Source organism: Stenella coeruleoalba, assembly GCF_951394435.1.
Source record: "Stenella coeruleoalba genome assembly, chromosome: 4".
Lineage (NCBI taxonomy): Eukaryota > Metazoa > Chordata > Mammalia > Artiodactyla > Delphinidae > Stenella > Stenella coeruleoalba.
Genome location: NC_137149.1, coordinates 100,937,452 through 100,965,331, shown reverse-complemented (window position 1 = coordinate 100,965,331; position 27,880 = coordinate 100,937,452). Strand labels below are relative to the sequence as shown.

The following is a 27,880-nucleotide window of genomic DNA, read 5'->3' as shown; positions in this document are numbered from 1 at the left end:
AGTATCATGTCATCTGCAAACAGTGATAATTTTACTTCTTTTCCAATTTGTATTCCTTTTATTTCTTTTTCTTCTCTGATTGCCGTGGCTAGGACTTCCACAGCTATGTTGAATAATAGTGGTGAGAGTGGACATCCTTGTCTTGTTCCTGATCTTAGAGGTAATGCTTTCAGTTTTTCACCATTGAGAATGATGTTTGCTCTGGGTTTGTCATATATGGCCTTTATTATGTTGAGGTAGGTTCCCTCTATGCCCACTTTCTGGAGAGCTTTTATCATAAATAGGTGTTGGATTTTGTCAAAAGCTTTTTCTTCATCTATTGAGATATGGTTTTTATTCTTCAGTTTGTTAATATGGTGTATCACATTGATTGATTTACGTATATTGAACAATCTTTGCATCCCTGGGATAAATCCCACTGGATCATGGTATATGATCCTTTTAATGTGTTGTTGGATTCTGTTTGCTAGTATTTTGTTGAGGATTTTTGCATCTATATTCATCAGTGATATTGGTCTGTAATTTTCTTTTTTTGTAGTATCTTTGTCTGGTTTTGGTATCAGGGTGATGGTGGCCTCATAGAATGAATTTGGGAGTGTTCCTTCCTGTGCAGTTTTTTGGAAGAGTTTGAGAAGGGTGAGTGTTAGCTCTTCTCTAAATGTTTGATAGAATTCACCTGTGAAGCCATCTGGTCCTGGGCTTTTGTTTGTTTGAAGATTTTTAATCACAGTTTCATTACTTGTGATTGGTCTGTTCATATTTTCTGTTTCTTCCTGGCTCAGTCTTGGAACTTTATACCTTTCTAAGAATTTGTCCATTTCTTCCAGGTTGTCCATTTTATTGGCATAGAGCTGCTTGTAGTAGTCTCTTAGGATGCTTTGTATTTTTGCGGTGTCTGTTGTAACTTCTCCTTTTTCATTTCTAATGTTACTGAGTTGAGTCCTCTCCCTCCTTTTCTTAATGAGCCTGGCTAATGGTTTATCAGTTTTATCTTCTCAAAGAACCAGTTTCTAGTTTTATTGACCTTTGCTGTTGTTTTCTATGTTTCTATTTCGTTTATTTCTGCTCTGATCTTTATGATTTCTTTCCTTCTACTAACTTGCGGTTTTGTTTGTCCTTCTTTCTCTAGTTCCTTTAGGTGTAAGGTTAGATTGTTTATTTGAGATTTTTTCTTGTTTCTTGAGGTAGGCTTGTATTGCTATAAACTTCCCCTTAGAACTGCTTTTGCTGCATCCCATAGGTTTTGGATCATTGTGTTTTCATTGTCATTTGTCTCTAGGTATTTTTTGATTTCCTCTTTGATTTCCTCAGTGATCTCTTGGTTATTTAGTAACGTATTTTTTAACCTCCATGTGTTTGTGTTTTGTACGTTTTTTTCCGTGGAATTGATTTCTAATCTCATAGCATTGTGATCAGAAAAGATGCTTGATATGATTTCAATTTTCTTAAATTTACTGACGCTTGGCTTGTGACCCAATATGTAATCTATCCTAGAGAATGGTCCATGCACACTTGAGAAGAAAGTGTAATCTGCTGTTTTTGGATGGAATGTCCTATAAATATCAATTAAATCTATCTGGTCTGTTGTGTCATTTAAAGCTTGTGTTTCCTTATTAATTTTCTGTTTGGATGATCTGTCCATTGGTGTAAGTGAGGTGTTAAAGTCCCCCACTATTATTGTGTTACTGTTGATTTCCTCTTTTATAGCTGTTTGCAGTCGCCTTATGTATTGAGGTGCTCCTATGTTGGGTGCATATATATTTATAATTGTTATATCTTCTTCTTGGATTGTTCCCTTGATCATTACGTAGTGTCCTTCCTTGTCTGTTGTAACATTCTTTATTTTAAAGTCTATTTTATCTGATATGAGTGTGGCTACTCCAGCTTTCTTTTGATTTCCATTTGCATGGAATATCTTTTTCCATCCCCTCACTTTCAGTCTGTATGTGTCCCTAGGTCTGAAGTGGGTCTCTTGTAGACAGCATATATATGGGTCTTGTTTTTGTATCCATTCAGCAAGCCTGTGTCTTTTGTTTGGAGCATTTAATCCTTTCACGTTTAAGGTAATTAATGATATGTATGTTCCTATTACCATTTTCTCTATTGTTTTGGATTTGTTTTTGTAGGTTCTTTTCTTCTCCTGTGTTTACCACTTAGAGAAGTTCATTTAGCAGTAGAGCAGGTTTGGTGGTGCTGAATTCTCTTAGCTTTTGCTTGTCTATAAAGCTTTTGATTTCTCCATCGAATCTGAATGAGGGTGTTTGTAGAATTTGGTTTTGAACAATTATAAGCAAATCTAGCTTTTACAATGAGAATAATATAAACAAACTTTTTTTTGAGTGCTGATTACATGCCAGACACTCTGCTAAGTACTTTATATGTATTATGTTTAATAACAATCCTATAGACTATGTACCAGGTTCTCATTCTCACCCTTTTGAAGATGATTTCAAAAGACGTTTGTTATTCTAAGGGAGTGTAAGCATTGGAGAAATAGGTAAGGAAGGTTGACCACTGACTGTGTAGAATTAGGGTTAAATACTTAGGGTTTGGGTTATCTGACATAAAGGTTATAAATATTTGGATTGATTTTTAAATATTGCTAAATTATCATTAATTTTGAGTTTTTGTTTATTTTATTTTAATTTATTTTGCAATTAAGAGCTGATTGTGTATATGAAACTATGTGAAATGTTTTGGTGAGGATGGATATAGATTATTTAAACATGGTCTTTGAGAGTTTACAGTACCATGAGGAATGGGGACTACAGTTTGTGTCTGGGCAGAAATATAGACAGGTGTGGAGCACAGCTGGTAGACTGGTTAGGTAAGCCTAGGAGAAACCTACTGCGTGAAAATCTTATGAGCCTCTTGAGAGAGAGCTTACCTCAGGGAAGAAGAATCCAACTATTCTGAGCTTGATTTGGTCTTGGGCATTGAGGGATGTAACAATTCTGAGCGTAGAATAATGATTGTTCTTCATGTTTTTACTGCTGTACCTCTTGATAGATTTATGTCTGAGTTCCATGGAAATATAAAAGGATATTTAAATAAAAACTTCAGTGAGGGAATTGTTCACAAGTATATGGGAAACATCTCTTGGAGTCTTCCAGAAATACTTGTGACTTGTATGGGCCTAGAAATCCCATATTAGTGGGTACAAGAGTTGGTGACATTTAAGTTATTACTATTAAGACTCATCTGACTGTGCCCATAGATGGGCAAGGCCTGATAACATACGGGTTATAGAAATAACTGTCATACCAATGAAAATGAAATGGATATCTATCTATCTATCTATCCATCTATCTATTTATCTATCTAGGTGTGGAGAGATGGGCAAATGGGCATTCAGAGGACAGAATGACAAGAATATTTACTCCCATCTCCCATTCTATCAGTCAAGGAAGACTTCAGGGAGGTGAGTCTTAAAGAATATTTAATTTTGAAGCATAGAGAAATATGAAAGAGAGGGAATGCCAGTTCATAGGGAGGAAAATATAGAAATAAAGACTTGGACAGGACAAGTATGGGGAAGGAAGGAGGATAATGAAGACTTTAGTTGGCTTCATCATGGAACATTGTAAAGAGGTATGGAGTGGCTATAAACAAGAGTGTCCTGATCAGAATTGTATTCAGGAAGATTAATTACATAGGTTACATGGTGTGGAGTGAAATAGAAGTAGAAGGGAAATGGTAGAGAGCAGTTCAAAGGCTAGTGCAGTAGCTACAGTACAATAACACAATACAGTACAGTAATAGGTAGTATGATTAGTAACTAGAGAAGTACCCACAGACAGAGTGAAAAGGGAAGGGTTGAATAACATTACTGAGTGGAATTTCTACAATTTGGCAACTAATGTGGATTGAGAGGAAGAGGAGAGTGTGTGTAGGGGGATCAAAGACGAGCTGAAAGTTTTGAATTGGCATGATTAGGAAATCTGGAAAATAGAAGAACAGGAGAAGAAACACATTTGATAAATTCTCCCTAAGACACACTGACTGTGAACTGCCAACAGGATGTGCAGATGTGATGCTTAGTAGACATTTGGAAGTTGGCGGAACTCTGGAGAGAGTACCATGGCCAGGGAGGAATTTGGAAGACAAGGGCATAAAGGAGGTAACTGAAGCTGGGACAGTGGATAGAGTTGAGGATGTCCAGATAGGAGAGCTGAAGTATAGAGCTTTGGAGAATACCGATTTTTTTAAATAGACTTTTTCAAAAAGCAATTTTAGGTTTACAGCAAAATTGAGCAGAAGGTACAGAGATTCCCCAAGTACCCTCTGACTCCACATATACAGAGAATACCTATGTTTCTGGAGCAAGAAGAGTAGGGGCCAGAGGAAGAGACAGAAATGGCTGAGCAAAGGAAACAAACTCCAAGAACAGAATGTTTATAGAAACCAAATGATATTATTTAGGGACAAGTTTAACTTGGTAAAAAATAAATTGCTCTTGTTAACTCAAATAATGCCAAAATAGCATTCCTGAGAAGAAAGTCTTATAGAATCTATTAGTAAATAGCTACAAGTGATTGTGACTTAACTATTGATATAATGAAATATATTCATGGTTGAATCAGCTAGATATTTCAAAGTTTCTATCTTAAAAACATAAAATATTTTCCCCAACTCTTATTTTTCTCAGGTATCAGAAAATCATTTAAATCCTTTTTGACTGATTTCCCCTTGTTAAATAGGACCATACTCATTGTTTTCTACAGTTGCCTTGAAAAATATCTTAGAAAAGTAAAATAAAAATAACTGTTTTTCAGTCCAAGAGTTATTGGTGGGAAATTTTAACAATTTAAAAATTTTAATCTATTTTGACTCTCACATTCAGTCTGCCTCTAGACTTCTTCAGAACCATTACTATGGATGAGCCATTGTTGAGGTACAGAATGGAAGCTAACACCCCAATTCTTAGCAGTAGTAGCAGAGAGGAAATCTGGAGGGTGAGTGAAGTGTGTCTACATAGGGGGACTTTCATACTGTACTTTAAAGACTTATGTGTATTTTATAATGTGCATGTGTTTGTTTATTGCAGTTAGTTGATGTACTTTTTGAATTGGGCATATAACTATGCATATTATTCTGCATAGTGAATGGTAGTGTGCATTTCCAAGTTATTGTGTTATTTGTGTATACTCTTAGCTAAAAATTACATGCTTGATGTGAATAGGGGCATAAATGACTTAAAAGATAAGCATAAATACATGGGCATTTATTTATATTACCCATGTGGATGGGCAATAAAGTATTTAACATGCAAGTCAAAAAAGATAAGGGCATTTAACTCTGTATTGGACATTAAAAACAAGGGACTTCAAGTCCTTGGATAGAAGGTAAACAAAGTGCCTATAGAGAGTTTCATGTTGGGCTAGTAGGATAAATGCAAGAGTGGCTTCTGATTTTTCATCATTCTGAAAGGATTTCATGGAGAAAGTGTTGGGATTTTGTAGTGGTTTAAATGCTCATTGAGAATCAGTGCCCTACAAATAGTGGACCAAAACAAGGTGTGTTCTCAATATATTCCATCCTTATCAGTTGGCTTTTTGTTGTTGTTGCAAGAGAAATAGTATTGATTAACAAGGAATAATAGAAAATACTGGAAGTATATTAGGTAACTTACAGAACTTGAAGGAAAAGCCAAAGAGCCAGGTTCCAGGAGGGCAGGACCCAGGACAGCTCAAGACCTCTGTCAAAATCTATTTTTGGGGAGATTGGAATGGTTGGGTTTCCGCCATTATCATCGTGTATGGCTTTTCTCTAGATTCAAATTCCCAGGAGTGAGATTCCAATTAGGTCATCTTGGATTGGGTCACCCTTTGAAATATGGCATGATAATTGATGGTCTACTGGAGCCAAATGGACCACAGAGCCGTTGCTCTCCCAAAGAGGCATGAGGTGTGGTTACCATGAGATGTACTTCCCCCACAAGGGAAAAGAGGTGCTGGACAGGCAAACACAAGAAGCCTGCCATAGACAGTGATGGCGCTTTGCAGTTCTTTAAAAAAAGTGAAAAAATGGACTTAAGAGGTCTCTGAAACTAAATCAAGATTTATACACACTCACATATGCAGATATACATACCCACACATGCGTACTTTACATACTGCTTTTGGATGATCTCTGCCACTTTTTTTCCTTCATTCACTACTCTTGTGGTTGACATACTGAGTAACATACTACAGTATGTTACTACTGCTTTTCTTCCCTCAAAGAGAAAATTTGAAGAAATACAAGAGGCCCCCAAAGATACATTTTTATAGAGTGTAACAAATAACAGGTGCTGAGGTCAGCTTAATATGGAAAGTCATTTTTTGGTTGTTAATGAAGGCAGTTTATTTTCTTAGGCTAAGAAGTATGTTCTCACATCATTTGGTTTGAGTACAATTTATATTGACTTTTATGAATATTCTTATATATCAGTAGGCGTAGATCCTCCTGTTGAAATAAGCTTTTCCTTCTGGTGTGCCGTTTGGCTTCTGATCCAGAACCTGATTTACTATAGTTAAAAACAAGTACCGTGCTGTCAGCAAAAATCGAAAGCTTGCTACTTACATTATGAATTGATCATTTTAGATAGATTCTCATTATACTATAATAATGGGGAGAAATTTCTCATTGTAGTTCACACACTGTAGACAAAAGAATAAAAAATGTCTTCTGAAGTCATGTTCAGACCTTTCAGATTCTAGATCAGTGGTTCTCCAACGTCATTTGGCATGAGTCTCAGCCGGGGTGATTGCTAAAGATACAGCTGTCTGGGTTGCCTTCCAGAGCTTTGGGTTTGGTGGGTCTGGTGGGGTCTTAAGATTCCAGATGATTGTGATGTCTGTGGACCACACTCTGGAACACCCTGCTTTAAAGGAATTTGTATTAGCTTGTGAATAGTGTCAAAAAAGTAAGAACTACGTGTAATTAGTTCAGAGGTTTGGAGTTGAATTATTGTAACACTGATCATTCAGATCATTTACTTTTGAACCACCTTTCTACTTAAGTGGGCAAGAATTCTGTTCTTACTGAAAGTATTAGGTGTCTTTATATGGAAGTTAATGAGAGAGGAAAGTCTGTGAGTGAATTCTACGTTCTTAAGTAACATTTTAGTTCTAGATGCATCTCATTTATTAATAACACATTTTTTATTGTATATGAGAGTATTCCAGGGTGAGTTAGAACATTCTTTTCTCCTTGTCTATGACAAGTCAGTATTCTCTGATAAATATAGTATAGTAGGTGCACCAAGACGGTAGTTTCATCCTACATTCCTTTGAAAGTTGTATTCTCATGAATATTCTTTTTCTTCTGAAAACAAAGTGGTTTTTCCCCCAGGCTTTTCTAGTAAAAAACCTTTTTATCACATCTATTTCTCGCAACATAAGATGGTTTGAGTTGTGATGTCATTTTTTTTTAAATTAACCGTGAGTGGAGCTGACACTGTCAGTGATCCAATGGCAAGGATGCCAGGAAGTCAGATTTCAATTGCCAAAGGCACTGTGGATCATATAAAAAGTTATAGGGAGCAGTTAGACCAGGATGGAGCACAGCAATCAGAAACAGAGTGTTTGCTTGTGAGCAAAATTGTAAATATTGCCAGCTTCAGCATATATGGTTAGCTCCAGAAGGCAAAAGACATATTTTACTACATGTAATATGGAAAAAAAAAAGGGCTACGTATTAGTCCTTTTAGTTATGTCTGAACATACACAGTTGTAATCGTCTGCGGAAGCATCCCTGTGTATAAATACAGAGGCCAGACAGCTAAAGGTGGCACAGCTGATACCTAAATTTTTAAATTACCAGAGTTTTTGAAAGTCTCAAGTAGGAAAAGCAAATTTCGTAGGTTTTTTTATCTTTTAACTGAGCTGAAAGATCCTCAAAGCACAAATGAAGGCTTATCTTTAGTAGTGTGAATTCAACAATGTATTTAAATTTGTTGTTGTTGTTGTTCAACTTATTTAGACAAACTTTTGGATAATGTTGAGATTAGCTGGTCAATTTTAATGCAAACAGACATTATTTTTCTAACAATGATTGTTAACCTACAACAAGAAAAGTTGAGATTCTGTTGGAGGAGACTCATATTTCAATACTTGTGCTCTAGTTGCAGAACCCTTGAATGTTTGTAATCCTATGATATCATATTTAAGAGTGTGAAAATATACTTTCCTTAAATAAAACTCAGCTGGTATTTTATGATATTCTGGGTTAATTTTTGAGCTATCTTCTGATAAAATATTTTAATGTTTAATATAATATTAAATGATGTATAGTAAAAGATTCTCATTGATGTGTCTTCAGTCATGTCATTTCCATAATGTAAGAGAACGATAAGAAAGTGTTTTGCAAGTTCCCCAAAAGAGTGTGTTTAAAGGTACATTCTATAGAACAGAAGGAATAACTTATCAAAATAGAAAAAAAAAGGTGCTAATTCTGCTACATGCCAAGGCCTTACTATTCCTACTTTTTTCATCATGGTACACAACATGGTCTGGATTTTGTGGTAGTATCTGTATACCTATTTCCAGAGTAGAAGTTTCTGTAGCTTTAAGTGATAGGATAAAATACATTTACATTTGTCTTTAGGATAAAACATTTCTGAAAGCTTTGCTTCCCTTCCATTTTAAACTTGTGGATAACATAGGGAAGAGACCTTCAGTTATTTGGTTCATGCATTTAATATCTAATAACTTCCCTTTGGACAAGCAAAGTGTCAAGGCTCTGACAGCCACCCAAGGTGGGAACTGGAATGACGCCAGGAAGAAATACTGGATATTAGAAAGTGTTACTGTGCAAAGTGAGGGGTGAGGATGGGAGGAGACAAGTCCCTTTAGGTTTTGAGCTTTCAAAATATGGCATCAAAATGGAGGGGTTTTACTGATGTGTGGCTGAGTGTTTATTGTTATAATAAATGTGTTATTTCCTAGGTGTATTTGAGTTGAAGTATATAGAATCGTAATTATCATCTTCAGAAAATAAATGGGAGAAGAGTGTGCAAAAGGACAGAAGGGCCCCCTCTCCCATATCTCAGCTTTAAAGAACCCTCCTCACTCTTTAATATCTGTTCTCTTAGGAATTTCAATGGATTTAAAAATGAATAGGGCTGGTGTACTACTCACAGGAAAATCAACTACCTCTGATACTAAGCAATGCTGGTCTTGGTGGTCTGGAACAGCTAAGCTCAATCGTGGTGGTAGCAGTGGTGACACTGGGAGTGGCAGGCACTTTTACACACCTTAATGGTACTGGAGAGGTGCTTGTGAGGATTAATATCCAATAGGAAACAAGCATTCTGCAGATTGTGAAGGTTGTATGGTAGCAAGCTGATGATAGTCCTGTCACTACAAACTTGAAGAAAGGTGAGATCTGAATGCCATGGTTGTGACAATCCACAAGATGGAGTTATTTTACTCTGGTAAAACGTTTCCGAAATGAACACTTGCATGAACAATGCTGCTTTCAGCAAGATAAAGCACAAAATAGGAACACTTGGTTTATTACATTCAAAGATGTGGCTAGAAAGCCACATTAAAAACTACTGCTTTGATGATCCCGTAATCATTCCGGATTTTATCAACTCATTTTGCCAAGCCTGTAGGTTGAAAATTTCCTCTGTAGGATTACATATGCTCCTTTCTTATGTTATGTTTATAGGAAATAGAACTGGATCTTGGGAAGAGTCTAATGAATTTCTTTCTACAAGCTTATAACTCATGTCAAAAGCTTAAATGGAAGAAATGAGGAAAAAGCTTTCCCATCATAGTCATCTTCTATCCCTAGCACTTAGCATAATGACAGGCACATAGTGGGCACATGGTATGTGTGTGGTGGACAAGATTGCTTATATGGGAAGAAGTAGAACAGACACAGTGCTGAATTGAACTAGGAAATAAGGTGTTAATTTGTCTCCATGCAAAATTCTTGCTGCTTAGTAGGTCTGGTTTATGCATTTTCCTTTCTACTATGCTGACATATATATTCCAAGAAAGTCTTTTCCCTAAATTGTTTGTAAAGTTCTCAGGATCTGGGTTGACAGCACACCTAGTGGATGTGGGTTACTGTGGGAAAGTTGGGGGTGGGGTTTGCTGCAGGTAATTAAGAAATAATTGAACTGAAATGAGTAGATGTGACTAGATTATTTTCTAGCTATTTATTTTGGAATTGTTATTACATGCATTGTAGCCTTAACAAAGTTTTGAAGTGGTATGACAGAATTTCCCTTCTCATATTTTCCCGTTTTGTACAAAAAGGTAGTGAATGTCACCTGCATTCTTTCTAAACACAAAGGTAATAGTATAGAAAGTGTAAGTTTCTTAACAGTGTAAACATAGCCTTTTCAATTTGAGTAATAAGAAACTGAATTGTGTAACTTTTCTGGCTCTAGTAACATGTATAGAAATCTGGGGACTCAAACACAAAGTGCATAAGATTTGGACAGTTCTTTATATTTTTTTCTCTACTTCAAATGTGGCCAAGAAGATAGATAAGGAAAGGGTCAAAGTTTTTACAAATCAAGCTTTATGAACGCATCAGAGTTCTTATTGATGGTAGTGCTTATTTAGATTATTAAACTCTTTTTAGCAGAATAGGGCTCTTTACTAATTAATATATACCAGGTTTGTTTGGTTCTGTGCTAGTCAGCATATAAAACCTGACTTTACAGTGATATGCTTTGGTTTATATGTAAAGGGAGAAAATAAAACACTGAATATGGAGGGGAAGGTATTGTTAATGAGTCACTGCCCCATGGACTGTGCACTCCTCCGAAATCTGGAAACAAAGGTGATAGTTACAAAATGATGTAACTGATTATCTATGTATGTTGCCTGGGGCTTCTATCTCTCTTAATATTTGCTATTAAAATTTTGCTTTGCTGGTTGGCCCTGTGACTCTCCCCTTCACTCTCATCTAGTGGGTTGTTTTTGGCTTCAGGCCACCTCTTAAGAAGGTCATTGATTCTTGCAATGGAGTGAAATTACTTCCTGCAAAATTTTAAGGACCTATTTTAACCACAGGCATCCTTTTTTCCTTCTCTAGAGAGAAGAAAATCTGTTAGCTTTTTCTTCCTTTATTGTCTTCTGTTTATTTTTCTGAACATTTAGTCAATATAACCTGCTAATGTACATATTTCTAATGAGTCATGTTTCCTGAGAAAAAGTTGATGATCTAAGAGTCACCATACCTTTTATAAAGAATTTAAAACCTCTAGACCAACATCTGACATAGAGTAGGCATGCTGCTTCTCCTCGTGACTTTGTGAAAAATTCAACCTCTCAGTATCTTTTTTTTTTTAAATTCTCATCCATAAAATGAAAGTGGTGAATGAGCACAGTTTTCATTAAATCCAGTCAACAATGATAGTTTATTGAACATTTATTATTTGCAAGACTGTATTTTGCCCTACCACGTTTTTAAACTAACGACATGAGAGGAGGAATTAGGAAGTGATAGAGCAGATGAGAAGTGAAAAGCATCAGAGAGTAGGGGTAAAATATCCCATTCAAGCTGTCATACCAGCTGTTCTAATGAGTGCATTGACTGTCGAAAGCCTAGATTCTTCCCTCAAATTATGAACTTGACACTCTTTTTCTTAAACTCTTTCTTCCATCTGGTAATTCAGCTGTTTTGGAGAAGATACATTTTTTCTCCTATTTTTGATTCAACTTTTTGATATCAGAAATCTGCCTATCTGAAAGTTTGATTTTACTAGCTTTTGATCCTCTTGATGCACTCTAAAAAATACATATCCAAAGCCCTGAATTTATTAACATTGGAGGGCTCTTGCTTCAGAGATGCAATACAGAGCTAGATTGTCAGTTGCCTTTGTGAAACAGACATAGAACCTCCAGTTCAAAAACTTGTATTTGCAAATGGGAGTCAGGCCTCTCTGTACTGGACTGATAAGCAGGGATATAGGTAAAGTGTATGAATATCAAAATATGTTAGTTTAACTAGGTTGGTCTATACTGACCATGATGACGAAGTTAAGTACTGGGTTTTGAAGTAAATTAGAACTAGATAAAGCCTGGCTCTGCCATCTAGAAACTTTGTTACATTGGACAAGATTAATTGATTTCTGTAGGTCATAGTTTCCTTATTTATAAAGCAGGAATAGTATTTATTATAGAGGTTTTTTGGTCTGACTTAAACTAAGATAACATGTAAATCTGCACACAGTGCTTTCTTGAAGTTAGATACATGGTTGTTATTTCTGTTAGAAATTTAGAAGATATTAAAAATGTAAACATGGTTAGGATCAGGAAGTACATCTCAGGAGAGAAAAGAAAAGAAATCAGGGGTTGGAAATTAACGAAACTCAAAAAATGGAAAGTTGGGAAGTAAGAGAACTGGTAGAAAGATGCTCTTTGAATGACTTTATTGTGAACATATTTTCTCATTGATCTTTAAAAAAGTCGATAACCCGTTAAACCATAATGCAGATGATTAAGGCTTGAAGACGACGCAGGCAAACTTACTAACCTTTTGTATTGGAATACACATAAGTTTGATTTATTGTGTATTTTTCATGATCTGCTCAAATTTTTAAAATTTATACCAGATCTGAAATCACTGCTTGATAACTGAATTTTAGCCTAAACTATAAAGATTTTTAGCTTAAGCCTTTTGTGAATGAATGGCTGTGATTAGCACAGGAAAGGGAATAACAGAGTTGGAAGATATGCAAGAGCGGTATATTGGACTATGTGGAGAAATTTTGGAGGATTGCATTCTTTAAACTGCAGATCTTATTCTCCTGTTTTAGTGTTTGTTATCATGAAAATAATCACAAACCCACATGCCCAAGGCTTAATGAAAACCTGGTTGGCTGCAGAAATAATCAGAAGTTTAACAGGCTGCATTTCTCTCTTTAATCCATTTCATCTAACTTAACATTTCACACAGTTATTTTCAAGAGTCTTGAGCATACCAATCCCATGCAGATGCTTGGTTTTTAAAAAATTTTGTAATGTGGGAAATAGATAAAAGGAGAAATAATCCAGCATTTTTCAAACTGAAGAGAATTGTTCGGGCTTACGCTTTTAGAAATCTATTCCCAAGAATGGTCTATAGCTACCGTTTGACGGCTTTGTTACTTTGAGTATCTTTCAGGTGTCCACCTTAAATCTAGGATATAATCATAACAACAGTAATAACCCTTATCATCACTCTTCGCACACTTCCTGCCATGATGCCTATCTTCACCAACTGGGGAAATTCCTGGTTTTTCCTATATGAAACTTGTGGGCACAGCAAATTTGCTGTGAGTAGCTTGGGAGGTGCACCCCATTTCTGCTAAGGTGAGTATAGAAGTTCGAGGGAGTTGAATTTTCCTGACCTCATCTCTAGTCTGGTATAGGAATGTAGAGCAGATGCAGTGACTCAAATGTAACTCCATCTGTGCCTTAATGACATTCAGACACACTCATCTGTCTCTTGGTCTTTTGTTCTTCTGCTTTAAGCCTGCTCTACTCAGGAATATCCTGGTAAAATGTAGAGGGTCAGCCTTCTGAAATTTGAAAAGGTAAAGGTATATGTTTGTTTAATGAGTGATATTGAAAAAATTAAATATTTAAAAGAAACAAGGAGGCCAGTAGTTCTCAGGACATCACTTGAAGAATTTCACATATGAGAGAAACTAGGATAGTACCTTTATATATGCAACATGTTCTATAATTTATTGTTAGGTTTTTAAGGATTTATTATTCTTTTGCTTTCCTTTTTTACACATTACAGTAATTCTGATGTGTTTAAGAGAGAATGGAATTGGGGTAGATTGTATGGGGAAGGGATTAGGAGCAAAGGATATTAGAATAGGAATGTGGCAAATAAATGCTATCTTAATGAGATTTGGGCACTCCTTGTCCCACCTGCACTTTTTTCCAAATCAGTATATTCTTTTGCAGTGAGGATGCACAGTAGGGGCAGTGTAGACCTCTCTGAGAACCACTGTTAGCAACAGATTTGTTTTCCACTTGACACCAGGGTAGACGAAGTGTGTTTATATGTCTAACTTGGAGATAAATGAAGAGTGTGTTTCTTGGAATTAATTGTTGAGGGATTGTTATTCTTCTGGGAAGAAGAAAAATAAAAGAGGGAAGGGCTTGCCAGAAATAGAAATAAAACTAAAACATTTATTAAAAGATTAATCACTCATCTTGCCTAACCAAGACTAGAAGATTTAGTTTAGCTATAGAATTTAAAAACTAAGATTTGTTGAGGTATAACTCAGATACAGTGATATTCACCAATTTTAGGCAAAATTTGTTTGATAAATTTTAACTATTGTATACAGTCATGGAGCCATCACCACATCATGATTTTTAAAAAGTTCCCTCGTGAGCCTTTGCAGTCAGTTCCCTTCCTGCACTTCCAGAAACCACTGATCTGCTTTCTTTCACTATAATTTTGCCTCTTCTAGAATTTTATACAAATGAAATCATGTAGTAGGTATTTTGTGTGCGTGTGTGTGTGTGTGTGTATGTTGCTTTCCAATTATCATAATGGTTTTGAGATTCAGCCATGTTCTTGCTGAATCCATAATTTGTGTATTTTTACTGCAGAATACTTACTATTCCACTGTATGGATGCATCAAAATTTGTTTATTCATCAAAAAAGACCTTTAGATTCATCTAGTTTTTTTGGTTATTACAAATAAAGCTGCCATGAGCATTAGAGTAGAAGTCTTTGTGTGGACAGGTCTTCACTTTGTTTAAATAAATATTTAGGAGTAGAATTGCTGGATCATATAATAAGTATATGTTTAACTTTATAACAAACTGCCAAACTATTTTATGAACTGGCCTTACCACTTTTCATTGCTCACAGCAAAGTAAGAGAGTTCCAGTTCCTCTGTATCCTTGCCAGCATTAGGTAATGTCAGTCTTTTTAATTTTAGTTGTTCTTATGTGTGTGTAAGGATATCTCATAAAAGTTTTGATTATTTCCATTGCTGCAATGATTGGTGATGTTGAGTATTTTTTCTGTGTGTGTATTTGTCCTCCACATATCTTCCTTTGGAGATGTGCAAATCTTTTGCTGATTTTAAAAAACGGATTGTCTTCTTGAAGTTAAGAATTCTTTTTCTATTTTGGATAATAATATTGTATTTTATTCTGTCTGCAACTATGCTCTTTTTTAGAGCACAATTAAAAAAATTTTTTTAAGTCTAACTTTTTGATGTTTTCTTTTATTTTATGATCTTTGTGTCCCATTTAAGAAATCCTTGACAAACTCAAAATGCTTTGTTTCCTAGAAATTCTGTAGTTTTAGTCTGTATATTTAGTCTAATCTATTTAGACAGATTACTTCCACTTTATTCTTTTTAAAAATTGCTTTAGCAATCCTAGTTCCTTTGCCTTTCTGTATAAATTTCAGAGTAATATTGTTTATATCTATGAAAAATCTTGCTTGGATTTTGAGAGGAATTGTATTACACTTGTATAAAAATTTGTGGAGAATTGACATCTTTGCTATGTTCAACCTTCAATCCATGATCACAGTATATCTCTTCATTTATTTAGATCTTCTTTGATTTCTTTCATCAGCGTTGTGTAGTCTTCAGCATATATATCCTGTACATCTTTTCTTAGATTTATACCTACTACTTCATCTTTTTTTCCCTGAATGGTTGTAAATGGTGTTGCTTTTAAATTTTAGTGCCCACGTGTTCATTGCTTATATAAAAATATACCTGATTTTTGCATGTGTACCTTCATAGACAACCATATCATCTGGAATTAAGGACAGTTTTATTTCTTCCTTTTTAATCTGAATGTTTTTATGTCCTCTTCTTGCACTGTCTTAAATAAGAGTGCTGAGAACAGACTTTTTTTTTTAACATCTTTATTGGAGTATAAGTGCTGTACAATGGTGTGTTAGTTTCTGCTTTATAAAAACGTGAACCAGCTATACCTATGCATATATCCCCATATCTACTCCCTCTTGAGTCTGCCTCCCATCCTCCCTATCTGACCCCTCTAGGTGGTCACAAAGCACTGAGCTGATCTCCCTGTGCTATGCAGCTGCTTCCCACTAGCTATCTATTTTATATTTGTTAGTGTATATATGTCCATGTTACTCTCTCACTTCATCCCAGCTGACCCTTCCCCCTCCCCGTGTCCTCAAGTCCATCCTCTACTTCTGTGTCTTTGTTCCTGTTCTGCCGCTAAGTTTTTCAGAACCTTTTTTTCTTTTTTAGATTCCATATATATGTGTTAGCATATGGTATTTTTTTTCTCTTTCTGACTTACTTCACTCTATATGACAGACTCTAGGTCCATCCACCTCACTACAAATAACTCAATTTCGTTTCTTTTCATGGCTGAGTAATATTCTATTGTATATATGTGCCACATTTTCTTTATCCGTTCATCTGTCAATGGACATTAGCTTGCTTCCATGTCCTGGCTATTGTAAATAGAGCTGTAATGAATATTGTGGTACATGACAGTTTTTGAATTATGGTTTTCTCAGGGCATATGCCCAGTAGTGGGATTTCTGGGTCATATGGTAGTTTTATTTTTAGTTTTTTTAAGGAACCTCCATACTGTTCTCCATAGTGGCTATATCAATTTACATTCCCAGCAAGAGTGCGAGAGGGTTCCCTCCCTTTTCTCCACCCCATCTCCAGCATTTATTGTTTGTAGATTTTTTGATGATGGCCATTCTGACTGGTGTGAGGTGATTCGTCATCGTAGTTTTGATTTGCATTTCTCTAATGATTAGTGATGTTGAGCATCCTTTCATGTGTTTGTTGGCAATCTGTATATTTCTTTGGAGAAATGTCTATTTAGGTCTTCTACCCATTTTTGGATTGGGTTGTTTTTTTGATATTGAGCTGCATGAGCTGCTTGTAATTTTTGGAGATTAATCCTTTGTCAGTTGCTTCATTTGCAAATATTTTTTCCCATTCTGAGCATTGTCTTTTTGTCTTGTTTATGGTTTCCTTTGCTGTGCAAAAGCTTTTAAGCTTCATTAGGTTCCATTTGTTTATTTTTGTTTTTATTTCCATTTCTCTAGGAGATGGGTCAAAAAGGGTCTTGCTGTGATTTATGTCATAGAGTGTTCTGCCTATGTTTTCCTCTAAGAGTTTGATAGTGTCTGGCTTTACATTTAGGTCTTTAATCCATTTGGAGTTTATTTTTGTGTATGGTGTTAGGGCGTGTTCTAATTTCAGTCTTTAGGTGTCTATTTTTCCCAGCACCACTTATTGAAGAGGATGTCTATTCTCCATTGTATATTCTTGCCTCCTTTATAAAAATAAGATGACCACATGTGCATAGGTTGATTTCTGGGCTTTCTACCCTGTTCCATTGAGCTATACTTCTGTTTTTGTGCCAGTACCATACTGTCTTGATTACTGTAGCTTTGTAGTATAGTCTGAAGTCTGGGAGCCTCATTTCTCCAGCTCCGGTTTTCTTTCTCAAGATTGCTTTTGCTATTCGGGGTCTTCTGTGTTTCCATACAAATTGTGAAATTTTTTTGTTTTAGTTCTGTGAAAAATGCCATTGGTAGTTTGATAGGGATTGCACAGAATCTGTACATTACATTGGGTAGTATAGTGATTTTCACAATGTTGATTCTTCCAATCCAAGAACATGGTATATCTCTCCATATGTTTGTATCATCTTTAATTTCATCAGTGTCTTTTGTCTCCTTAGGTAGGTTTATTCCTAGATATTTTATTCTTTTTGTTGCAGTGGTAAATGGGAGTGTTTCCTTAATTTCTCTATCAGAGTTTTCATCATTAGCGTATAGGAATGCAAGGGGTTTCTGTGCATTAATTTTGTATCCTGCTACTTTACCAAATTCATTGATTAGCTCTAGTAGTTATCTAGTAGCACCTGTAGGATTCTCTATGTATGGTATCATGTCGTCTGCAAACAGTGACAGCTTTACTTCTTCCCTTCTGATTTGGATTCCTTTTATTTCTTTTTCTTCTCTGATTGCTGTAGCTAAAACTTCCAAAGCTATGTTTAATAAGAGTGGTGAGAGTGGACATCCTTGTCTTGTTCCTGATCTTAGTGGAAATGGTTTCAGTTTTTCAGCATTGAGGATGATATTGGCTGTGGGTTTGTCATATATGGCCTTTATTATGTTGAGGTAAGTTCCCTCTATGCTTACTTTCTGGACTGTTTTTATCATAAATTGGTGTTGAATTTTGTTGAAAGCTTTTTCTGCATCTATGGAGATGATCATATGGTTTTTCTCCTTCAGTTTGTTAATGTGGTTTATCACATTGATTGATTTATGTATATTGCAGAATCCTTGCATTCCTGGGATAAACCCCACTTGATCATGGTGTATGATCCTTTTAATGTGCTGTTGGCTTCTGTTTGCTAGTATTTTGTTGAGGATTTTTGAATCTGTGTTCATCAGTGATATTGGCCTGTAATTTTCTTTCTCTGTGACATCTTTGTCTGGTTTTGGTATCAGGGTGACGGTGGCCTCGTAGAATGAGTTTGGAGTCTTCCTCCCTGTGCTGTATTTTGGAAGAGTTTGAGAAGGACAGGTGTTAGCTCTTCTCTAAATGTTGATAGAATTCACCTGTGAAGCCATCTGCTTCTGGGCTTTTGTTTGTTGGAAGATTTTTAATCAGTCTCAATTTCAGTGCTTGTGATTGGTCTGTTTATATTTTCTATTTCTTCCTGGTTCAGTCTCGGAAGGCTGTGCTTTTCTAAGAATTTGTCCATTTCTTCCAGGTTGTCCATTTTATTGGCATAGAGCTGCTTGTAGTAATCTCTCATGATCCTTTGTACTTCTGCAGTGTCAGTTGATACTTCTCCTTTTTCATTTCGAATTCTATTGATTTGAGTCTTCTCCCTTTTTTTCTTGATGAGTCTGGCTAATGTTTTATCAATTTTGTCTTTGTTTTCAAAGACCCAGCTGTTAGTTTTATTGATCTTTGTTATTGTTTCCTTCATTTCTTTTTCATTTATTTCTGATCTGATCTTTATGATTTCTTTTCTTCTGCTGACTTTGGGGTTTTTTTTGGTCCTTCTTTCTCTAATTGCTTTAGGTGTAAGGTTAAGTTGGTTATTTGAGATATTTCTTGTTTCTTGAGGTAGGATTATATTTCTATAAACTTCCCCTTAGAACTGCTTTTGCTGCATCCCATAGGTTTTGGGTTGTCATGTTTTCATTGTCATTTGTTTCTAGGTATTTTTGGATTTCCTCTTTGATTTCTTCAATTATCTCTTGATTATTTAGTAGTGTATTGTTTCGCCTTCACATGTTTATATTTTTTACAGGTTTTTTCCTGTAATTGATATCTAGTCTCATAGTGTTGTGGTCAGAAAAGATACTTGATATGATTTCAGTTTTCTTAAATTTACCAAGGCTTGATTTGTGACCCAAGATATGGTCTTTCTGGAGAATATTCCATGAGCACTTGAGAAGAAAGTGTATTCTGTTGTATTTGGATGGAATGTCCTATAAATATCAATTAAGTCCATCCTGTTTAATGTGTCATTTAAAGTTTGTGTTTCCTTATGTATTATCATTTTTGTTGCTCTGTTCATTGGTGAAACTGGGGTGCTGAAGTCCCCTACTATGATTGTGTTACTGTCGATTTCTCCTTTTATGGCTCTTAGCATTTGCCTTGTGTTTTGAGGTGCTCCTATGTTGGGTGCATAAATATTTACAATTGTTATATCTTCTTCCTGGATTGATCCCTTGATCATTATGTAGTGCCCTTCTTTGACTCTTGTAATAGTCTTTATTTTAAAGTCTATTTTGTCTGATATGAGAATTGCTACTCCAGCTTTCTTTTGATTTCCATTTGCATGGAATATCTTTTTCCATCCCCTCACTTTCAGTCTGTATGTGTGCTCAGTCTGAAGTAGGTCTCTTATAGGCAGCATATATATGGTCTTATTTTTGTATCCATTCAGCCAGTCTATGTCTTTTGGTGGGAGCATTTAATCCATTTACATTTATGGTAGTTATTAATATGTGTGTTCTGATTACCATTTTCTCAATTGTTTTGGGTTTGTTATTGTTGTTCTTTTCCTTCTCTTGTGTTTCCTGCCTAGAGAAGTTCCTTTAGCATTTGTTGTAAAGCTGGTTTTGTGGTGCTGAATTCTCTTAGCTTTGACTTGTCTGTAAAGGTTTAATTTCTCCGTCGAATCTGAATGAGATCCTTGCTGGGTAGAGTAATCTTGGTTGTAGGTTTTTCCCTTTCATCACTTTAAATATGTCCTTCCACTCCCTTTTGGCTTACAGAGTTTCTTCTGAAAGATCAGCTCTTAACCTTTTGGGGATTCTCTTGTATGTTATTTGTTGGTTTTCCCTTGCTGCTTTTAATATTTTTTCTTTGTATTTAGTTTTTGATAGTTTGATTAATATGTGTCTTGGTGTGTGTCTCCTTGGATTTATCCTTTATGGGACTCTGTGCTTCCTGGACTTGATTGACTCTTTGATTTCCCATTTTAGGGAAGTTTTCAACTATAATCTCTTCAAATATTTTCTTAGTCCCTTTCTTTTTCTCTTCTTATTCTGGAACCTCTTATAATTTGAATGTTCGTGTGTTTAATGTTGTCCCAGAAGTGTCTGAGACTGTCCTCAATTCTTTTCATTCTTTTTTCTTTATTCTGCTCTGCAGTAGTTATTTCCACTATTTTATCTTCCAGGTCCCTTATCTGTTCTTCTACCTCAGTTATTCTGCTATTGATTCCTTCTAGAGAATTTCTTTTTCTTGCGGTACGCGGGCCTCTCACTGTTGTGGCCTTTCCCATTGCGGAGCACAGGCTCTGGATGTGCAGGCTCATCGGCCATGGCTCATGGGCCCAGCTGCTTCACAGCATGTGGGATCTTCCCGGACCGGGGCACGAACCTGTGTTCCCTGCATCGGCAGGCAGACTCTCAACCACTGTGCCACCAGGGAAGCCCTAGAAAATTTTTAATTTCATTTATTGTGTTGTTCATCATTCTTTGTTTCCTCTTTAGTTCTTGTAGGTCCTTGTGAAATGCTTTTTGTATTTTCTCCATTTTATTTCCAAGATTTTGGATCATCTTTACTATCATTACTCTGAATTCTTTTTCAGGTAGACTGCCTATTTCCTCTTCATTTGTTTGGTCTGGTGGGCTTTTACCTTGCTCTGTAATCTGCTGTGTGTTTCTCTGTCTTCTCATTTTTCTTAACTTGCTGTGTTTGGGGTCTCCTTTTTGCAGGCTGCAGGTTCATAGTTCCCGTTGTTTTTGGTGTCTGCCCCCAGTGGCTAAGGTTGTTTTGGTGGGTTGTGTAGGCTTCCTGCTGGAGGGGACTAGTGCCTGTGTTCTGGTGGATGAGGCTGGATCTTGTCTTTCTGGTGGGCAGGACCGCATCCAGTAGTGTGTTTTGGAGTGTCTGTGACCTTATTATGATTTTAGGCAGCCTTGATGCTAATGGGAGGTGTTGTGTTCCTGTTTTGCTAGTTGTTTTGCATAGGGTGTCCAGCACTGTAGCTTGCTGGTCGTTGAGTGGAGCTGTGTCTTCACGTTGAGATGGAGGTCTCTGGGAGAGCTTTCACCATTTGATATTATGTTGAGCTGGGAGGTCTCTGGTGGACCAATGTCCTGAACTCGGCTCTCCCACCTCAGAGGCACAGGCCTGACACCCAGCCGGAGCACCAAGACCCTATCAGCCACATGGCTTTTGGGAAGTCTGAGGTCTTCTGCCAGCATTCAGTAGGTGTTCTGTAGGAGCTGTTCCACATGTAGACGTATTTCTGATGTGTTTGTGGTGAGGAAGATGATCTGCACGTCTTACTCCTCTGCCATCTTGAAGGTCTCCCACTCCTTTATTTTTTATACTGTGTATGTATTTTTTTAAAGAGCATCACACTATATGCAATTCTTTTGTGAAATGTTCTTTTCACTTTATATTGTATTTCCAAGATTCATCCATATCATTGCATGTTAATTGATTTCATTAATTGTTACTGTGTCTTAAGTTTGCTTAGATCCTCATCGTTTTCAAAGAGTTTTCAGATGCACCACTAATTTGACACCCACAGAATTGATTTCATCCTTTGGCCTAGGAGTTTATATGCATTCTTTGAAGTTGTGGAGGCTCAAGTTGGCTCCAGGTGCTTCAGGTTTGCTTAGAAACTCCAGTTCCTCTTGTTAGTGCTCCTCCACCCCAGACTTAATTGGCTCTGTAGTCCGTGCATGGGAGTAGACACTTTTGCCTCGTTCCCAATCTTAAAAGGAAACTCTTGAATCTTACATTAAGTATAATATTATCTATAGGGTTTTTGAAAATGCTTTTGATCAAGTTGAGGAAGTTCCCTTCTATTCCTATTTTTCTTAGCATTTTTATCATAAATGGGTGTTGAATTTTGTTAAATGGTTTTTATGCATCAATTAATATGATCATATGATTTTTCTTTCTTTTTTTATCCTGTTAGTGTGGTGGATTGCATTGATTGATTGATTTTGAAATGTTGAACCAGTCTTGCATCCCTGGAATAAACCTCATTAGGTCATTTTGTATAATTCTTTATACTGTTGAATCCTGCTTGTTCATATTTTATTAAGGATTTTTGCATCAATATTTATAAAGGATATTTATGTGGAGTTTGATTTTTCTTTTTATTGTCTTTGTTTGGTTTTGGTATCAGGGTAATATTATCTTCATAAAATGAATTGGTAAGAGTTCCTTCATCTTCTACTTGCTGGAAGAGATTGTATGGAATTTGTATTAATTCTTCTTTAACCATTTGGTGGAATTCTCCAGTGAAGCAATTTGGGCCTTTAGATTCCTTTTTTGGGGGCAGAGAGATTTTCAAAGTTATGAATTCGTTTGCCTTAATAGCTATTGGACAATTCAAAGTATCTATTTGATATTGGATTAGTTGTTGTAGTTTATGTTTTTTAAAAATGTAGTTTATTTTGTCTAAGTTGTCAAATTTATTTTTATGGAGTTCGTTGTATTCCCTTATTCTGCTTTTGATGTCTGTAGGGTCTTGAATGAATCTCCTGTTTCACTCCTGATATTAGTAAGTTGTGTCTTCTCTTTTATTTGTTTTCAGTCTTTCTACAGACTTATCAATTTTATTAAAGTTTTCAAATGACCAGTTCTTCATTTCATTGATTTTCTCTATTATTTTTCTCTCTTTGATTCATTGATTTCTACTCTTTATTTTTCCTTCTTTCTACTTGCCTTGAGTTTATTTTACTCTTTTTTCCCACCCTAGGTTCTTCAAGTGGAAACTTAAATTATTGATTTGAGACTTTTCCTCTTTTCTAATGTATTCATTTCATGCAATAAATTTCCCACTCTTTAGCTGAGTCCCACAAATTTTGATGTGTTGTGTATTCATTAAATTTTTTTGTAATTTCCCTAGAAAATTCCTCTTTGATTCAGGGGTTATTTAAAGTAGTTGTATAATTTCTAAGTGTTTGTGGGTTATTCCTATTATATTTAGTTTGATTCCATTGTAGTCAGAGAATACACTCAGTCTGATTGCAATTATATTAAATTTGGGGGGATTTTTTAATGGACCATGATATAGTCTGTTTTTTGTGGGCTCTTGAAAGTATGTGTATTTTGCTGTTCTTGGGTGGAATGTTGTATAAATATTGATTAGATCTTGTTGGTTGATGGTGTTGTTCAGTTCTTCCATATCTTTGCTGTTTTCTGTCTAGTGGTTCTATCAGTTTTTGCAAGAGGCATGTTGAAGACACCAGATATAATTGTGGGTTTGTGTATTTCTCCTTTCAGTTCTGTCAGTTTTTTGTGTAACATATTTTGCAGCTCTGTTATTTGCTCCATACACATAAGATTGCTATGTCTTCTTGGTGGATTGATGATTTTTATCAGTGCATAGTAGTATCTCTTTCTGTGTCTGGTAATTTTCTTTTTTCTGAAGTCTGTATTATCTGATATTAATGTAGCCATTTGATTTCCTTTGATAGACGTTGACATGACATATCTCTTTTTGTTCTTTTACTTTCATCTTGCTTATACTGTTATATTTGAAGTGAGTTTGTTGATTGCTTATGGTCAGCATATAGTTTGATCATGGGGTGAAGGAAGTATGCTTCATTACTTCTGGGTAGGAATGGGAGTTTTGGCTTCCCATGTGATCTCCACTGATAACACAAAGGACTGGGGAAGGGTTAGTTACTGACTTGTGGGGGTGAAAGTTCCAGCTTCCCACTTGGCTTTCCCTCACACGTCAGGTGGAGTGTTGGGGTGACTCATAACAGCATTGACAGAGTGAAAGCCTAGGCTCTTCACTTGGCTGGTGCTGGTGTGGGTGTGGATGGGGCCGTAGATTTTTCTATGGTGTTTGGCTGGAGTAGAGCTGTTATTGTCTAAAATTTTCTATCTTCTGGGGCTGGCCCTTTCCTGGTTCTTTGGCTAAAGAGAGCAGTCTTTTGTTGGAGCTTTTGTTTTTTGTCTGTGCCTGTTGTTATTTCTGACTTGCCAGCTTTTTCCTCTCCAAGTCTGGAGTACGTGAGGCAAAAAGGAAAGCCAGCATCTCACCACAGATCTCTAACCATTCTCTCTTCTCTCCATGTTTAGAGTCATATATTTGTTGTATATATAATGTCCAGGGTATTCAGCTATACTTAGTAGAAAGAATCCCTAGGTGGAATAGAAGTAGGTCTACCCTATTTTCCTAGATATGGAAGTCCATAACCTGCGTTTTAAACAGGATCTCTGGGATCTGTAGCTTTGGGTACACATGTTGAATAGCAAGGCTCTACATACATTAATTATCATTGTTTTTGTTAATACTGACATTCATTTTTGGAGTTTGGAAATGGAGTACCAAGTTACCCTTGTTGCAAATTTTCGATTTTGTTTTGTTGTACTTTATGCTAATTTTGAAATGAATTTCTCCCTCACTCATATGCATGATCATAAAATATTACAATCAAGTTTGAGACAACTCAGATTGACCAACGTCTTAACATGAAACAAATTATTAGCCAAAGTTTCCTGAGTCACTTAAGTCATTCTACAGCTGTCAACATGAGCTATTTATGAATAAAGAAATACTTTTGCCCTTCATCTTGACTGTCTTTTGTGTGGCATATATGGTAATTATCACCATGAGAGCACTCACTAGCATATCTCCGATTTTTCTGTTATAGAGATTGGGGATTCACTAGAACTGCAAAATGAAAGAAGCAATACTTCCCTTGAATGGAATTCCATTTTTATACCTTCTTTTCTAATAAATATTGGGGAATGGACAAGATGACATTGTTAGATTCTTAACTTCAAAGAAATTTATTACCTGATCTAGTAGGTTAATTAGCTTATTTTGGTGAAAACAGTAAGAAAACCGTCTGCTTTTCATGGAAGCAAAAACTTATGAGCAACTTTTTTGTTCAAAAGCACTGTTTATGTGTCCTTAATATACTGTATAAACCTACAATGAATTGCTTTGCATGCTGTTAAAAGATATTTTACCAGGATCTTTCTGTATTTGGCATGTATTCTGCAGTAACAGAGGATAACAGTTTATTTTCAGAAGAAAAATGATCAGTATGTAGTTTGTTTTTTATAGGCTTCTTTTCTCCTATGGGGCATGAAATTTTGGCTTTGGCAAAAACAAAAGATGCAGTGGAATTGAGAATGTATGAATATCAGAATATTTATGAAAACATTATTACTTTTTCTATTTGTCATTTATACTGTCAAGTCCCATCTCGTTTTTTCCTGGACCAGGATTTCCAGATGTGAAGTAATATCACTTTCAGAAACTCAATTCTCATTTCTAGGTCTTCTTTGTATTTATCTTAGGAATTTAAAGTATCTGCCTTATTTTGCATAATTTTTGACATTCCAGCTTCAAACTGAGGGAGAAGTGATCTCTATTGACAGCCTTCTTCATTGGGGGATGTTGGTTTCTCTAAGGCGGCGGTTCTCAAACTTTTTGACCTTGGAACTCTTATACTCCGAAAAACGATTGAAAACCTCAAAGAGATTTTGTTTATACAGGTTATGTCTGTCTACATTACCCTATCAGAAATTAAAGCTGAGGAAATGTTAAAATGTTGATTTATTAGTTTATTTAAATTAACAATAAGAAACCCAATATATTGTTAACATAAACTTTTTATGAAAAATAACCATATTTTCAAAAAGATATTAGACAGAAGGTTGGCATTGGTTTTCATTTTTTTGCAAACCTCTTTAATATCTGGCTTAATGGAAGACTGCTAGGTTTCCATATCTGCTTTTGTATTTTAATGTGTTGGTTTGGGTTGAAGTATATGAAGAAAACTTGGTTTTATGAACATATGCAGTTGGAAAATAAAGTATTTTAATAGCCTTTTCAAATAATTGAGAATATTCTTTTATTCTGTCCTAAAACTCAACAAATAGTAACATTTTAAAGGTTAGTTGCAATGTGGAATCCGAAACCATATCAAGTATTTTTGTACTCTGTTACACCAAAATCCATGTTGTACTTTCAGTGGATCATTTAGCTATGTACGATCTTATAATTTCATGCATTGGTCATTTGGAAAATATTGGGTCCCTGAGCTATGAGATATTACAATATCAACATTTGTTAACATATTCACAGGTAGAATCAGAAAAAGTCTTTTAGTGTTGGGAGGCTGTCAGGCTTACAGTGGAAGGTACAAGTACTCCAAAATTCTGATTTTCACTAGAAAGTTTGAATTTTATCATTGGCTACAAATCCTGTCAGTTGTTTTCCTTGAAGAGGCAGGCTCACTTTATTCATTTTCAAGATGTTTGCCAAATAGCCAAGTTTGAATAACCATAATTTATGTTCATTGTTATTTCAAGTGAAAATGATGTTCTGTGAAAAAAAGTGGTTAGTTCAAGTCACATCTTAAACAATTGCATAAGTGATCTTCCTTGCAATCTCCCTTATATTTTGGTATGTGATAGAAGTGTGATTATGGTTGTATACTTCCCATTATGTTACAGAATATTTAAAATTTCGTTGTTAAGGCTAAAGATTTAATAAAATTGTTACTGCTTTATCAGGACACTGTTAAGTTCAACTGGCTTTTTAAAAATTATTATTATTACTGTAAGTGTACAGAGATAAAGAATATCATGACTACTAGGACAGTTCGGTCCCAATGCCTAGAGTCATGCTAAGGTGCCAGAAGTTTCACTCACGGTAGCTTCTGCACCATCAGTGCAAATATCAACACAGTAAAAAGGCAAAAGCATCTGCATATTAAGATGAGAATAGTTTTGACCTTGAACACTCCTTTAAAAGAATGGGTCTCAGGACCCCCAGGGATACACAGAACGAACTTCGAGAACCACTGCTCTAAGTCATGGATGTATAGGATAATGCATATACTTTTTAAAAATGCTTACTGTTATATAATATTTTTCTTTTTTTGCTTTGAAATTTAAAGGAATTTCCAAAAAATAGTCTTGGTAATCCTCACTGTACCCCTGAGAAATACAGTAGGAGGCAGATAGAGTATCTGTCTGAGAGGTGGCGAAATCCAGTCAGTGTAGCTAAGCCATTGTGCCTGTGGCCAGGCACGAAGTCAGAGGGTATGCTGAAAGAGCTGGAATCCTGATTCAGAATGAAACCACCAGGAGAGCCAGTATCTGCCTGGACTAAAGTGATACTGAACGTGAGTGGAAACCAACTTGCTCCTCTTGTACACAAATTTTAAGTCTTCCCTAAGAAAAATTATGTCAAAAAATATGGCACACTGGGAATATTTGGAAAGTGTGGGCCTGAGAAATTTGTGTATGCCAACCATTGAGATGTGAAGGGTGACAGCAGGAAGGAGGAAGGGAAGCTGATTTTATTAGTGTTCTAATGTGTGCCACGTACTGTGCAAGGCACTTTATGTTACCTCACAACAAACCTGTGAAGTCACTATTGTCAGACTCATTTTAGAGATGATGACGTGGAGCCTCAGATGTTA

General features: G+C 35.8%; 1 protein-coding gene across 14 annotated transcripts in view; it reads left to right on the top strand.

Annotated features, from left to right (window-relative positions):
• The window catches only part of ADAMTS3 (ADAM metallopeptidase with thrombospondin type 1 motif 3), a 611,755-nt gene that overhangs the window by 367,284 nt on the left and 216,591 nt on the right, over positions 1-27,880 (top strand). Inside the window, exons 2-3 of one of the 14 annotated variants that reach the window (XM_079921103.1) lie at positions 3,326-3,421; positions 4,844-4,955. The exons of the other annotated variants lie outside the window; for them this stretch is intronic. Coding sequence (XP_079777229.1) covers positions 3,326-3,421; positions 4,844-4,955 — 208 coding nt within the window. The remainder of the gene's footprint in view (positions 1-3,325; positions 3,422-4,843; positions 4,956-27,880) is intronic. 14 annotated transcript variants of the gene reach the window in all.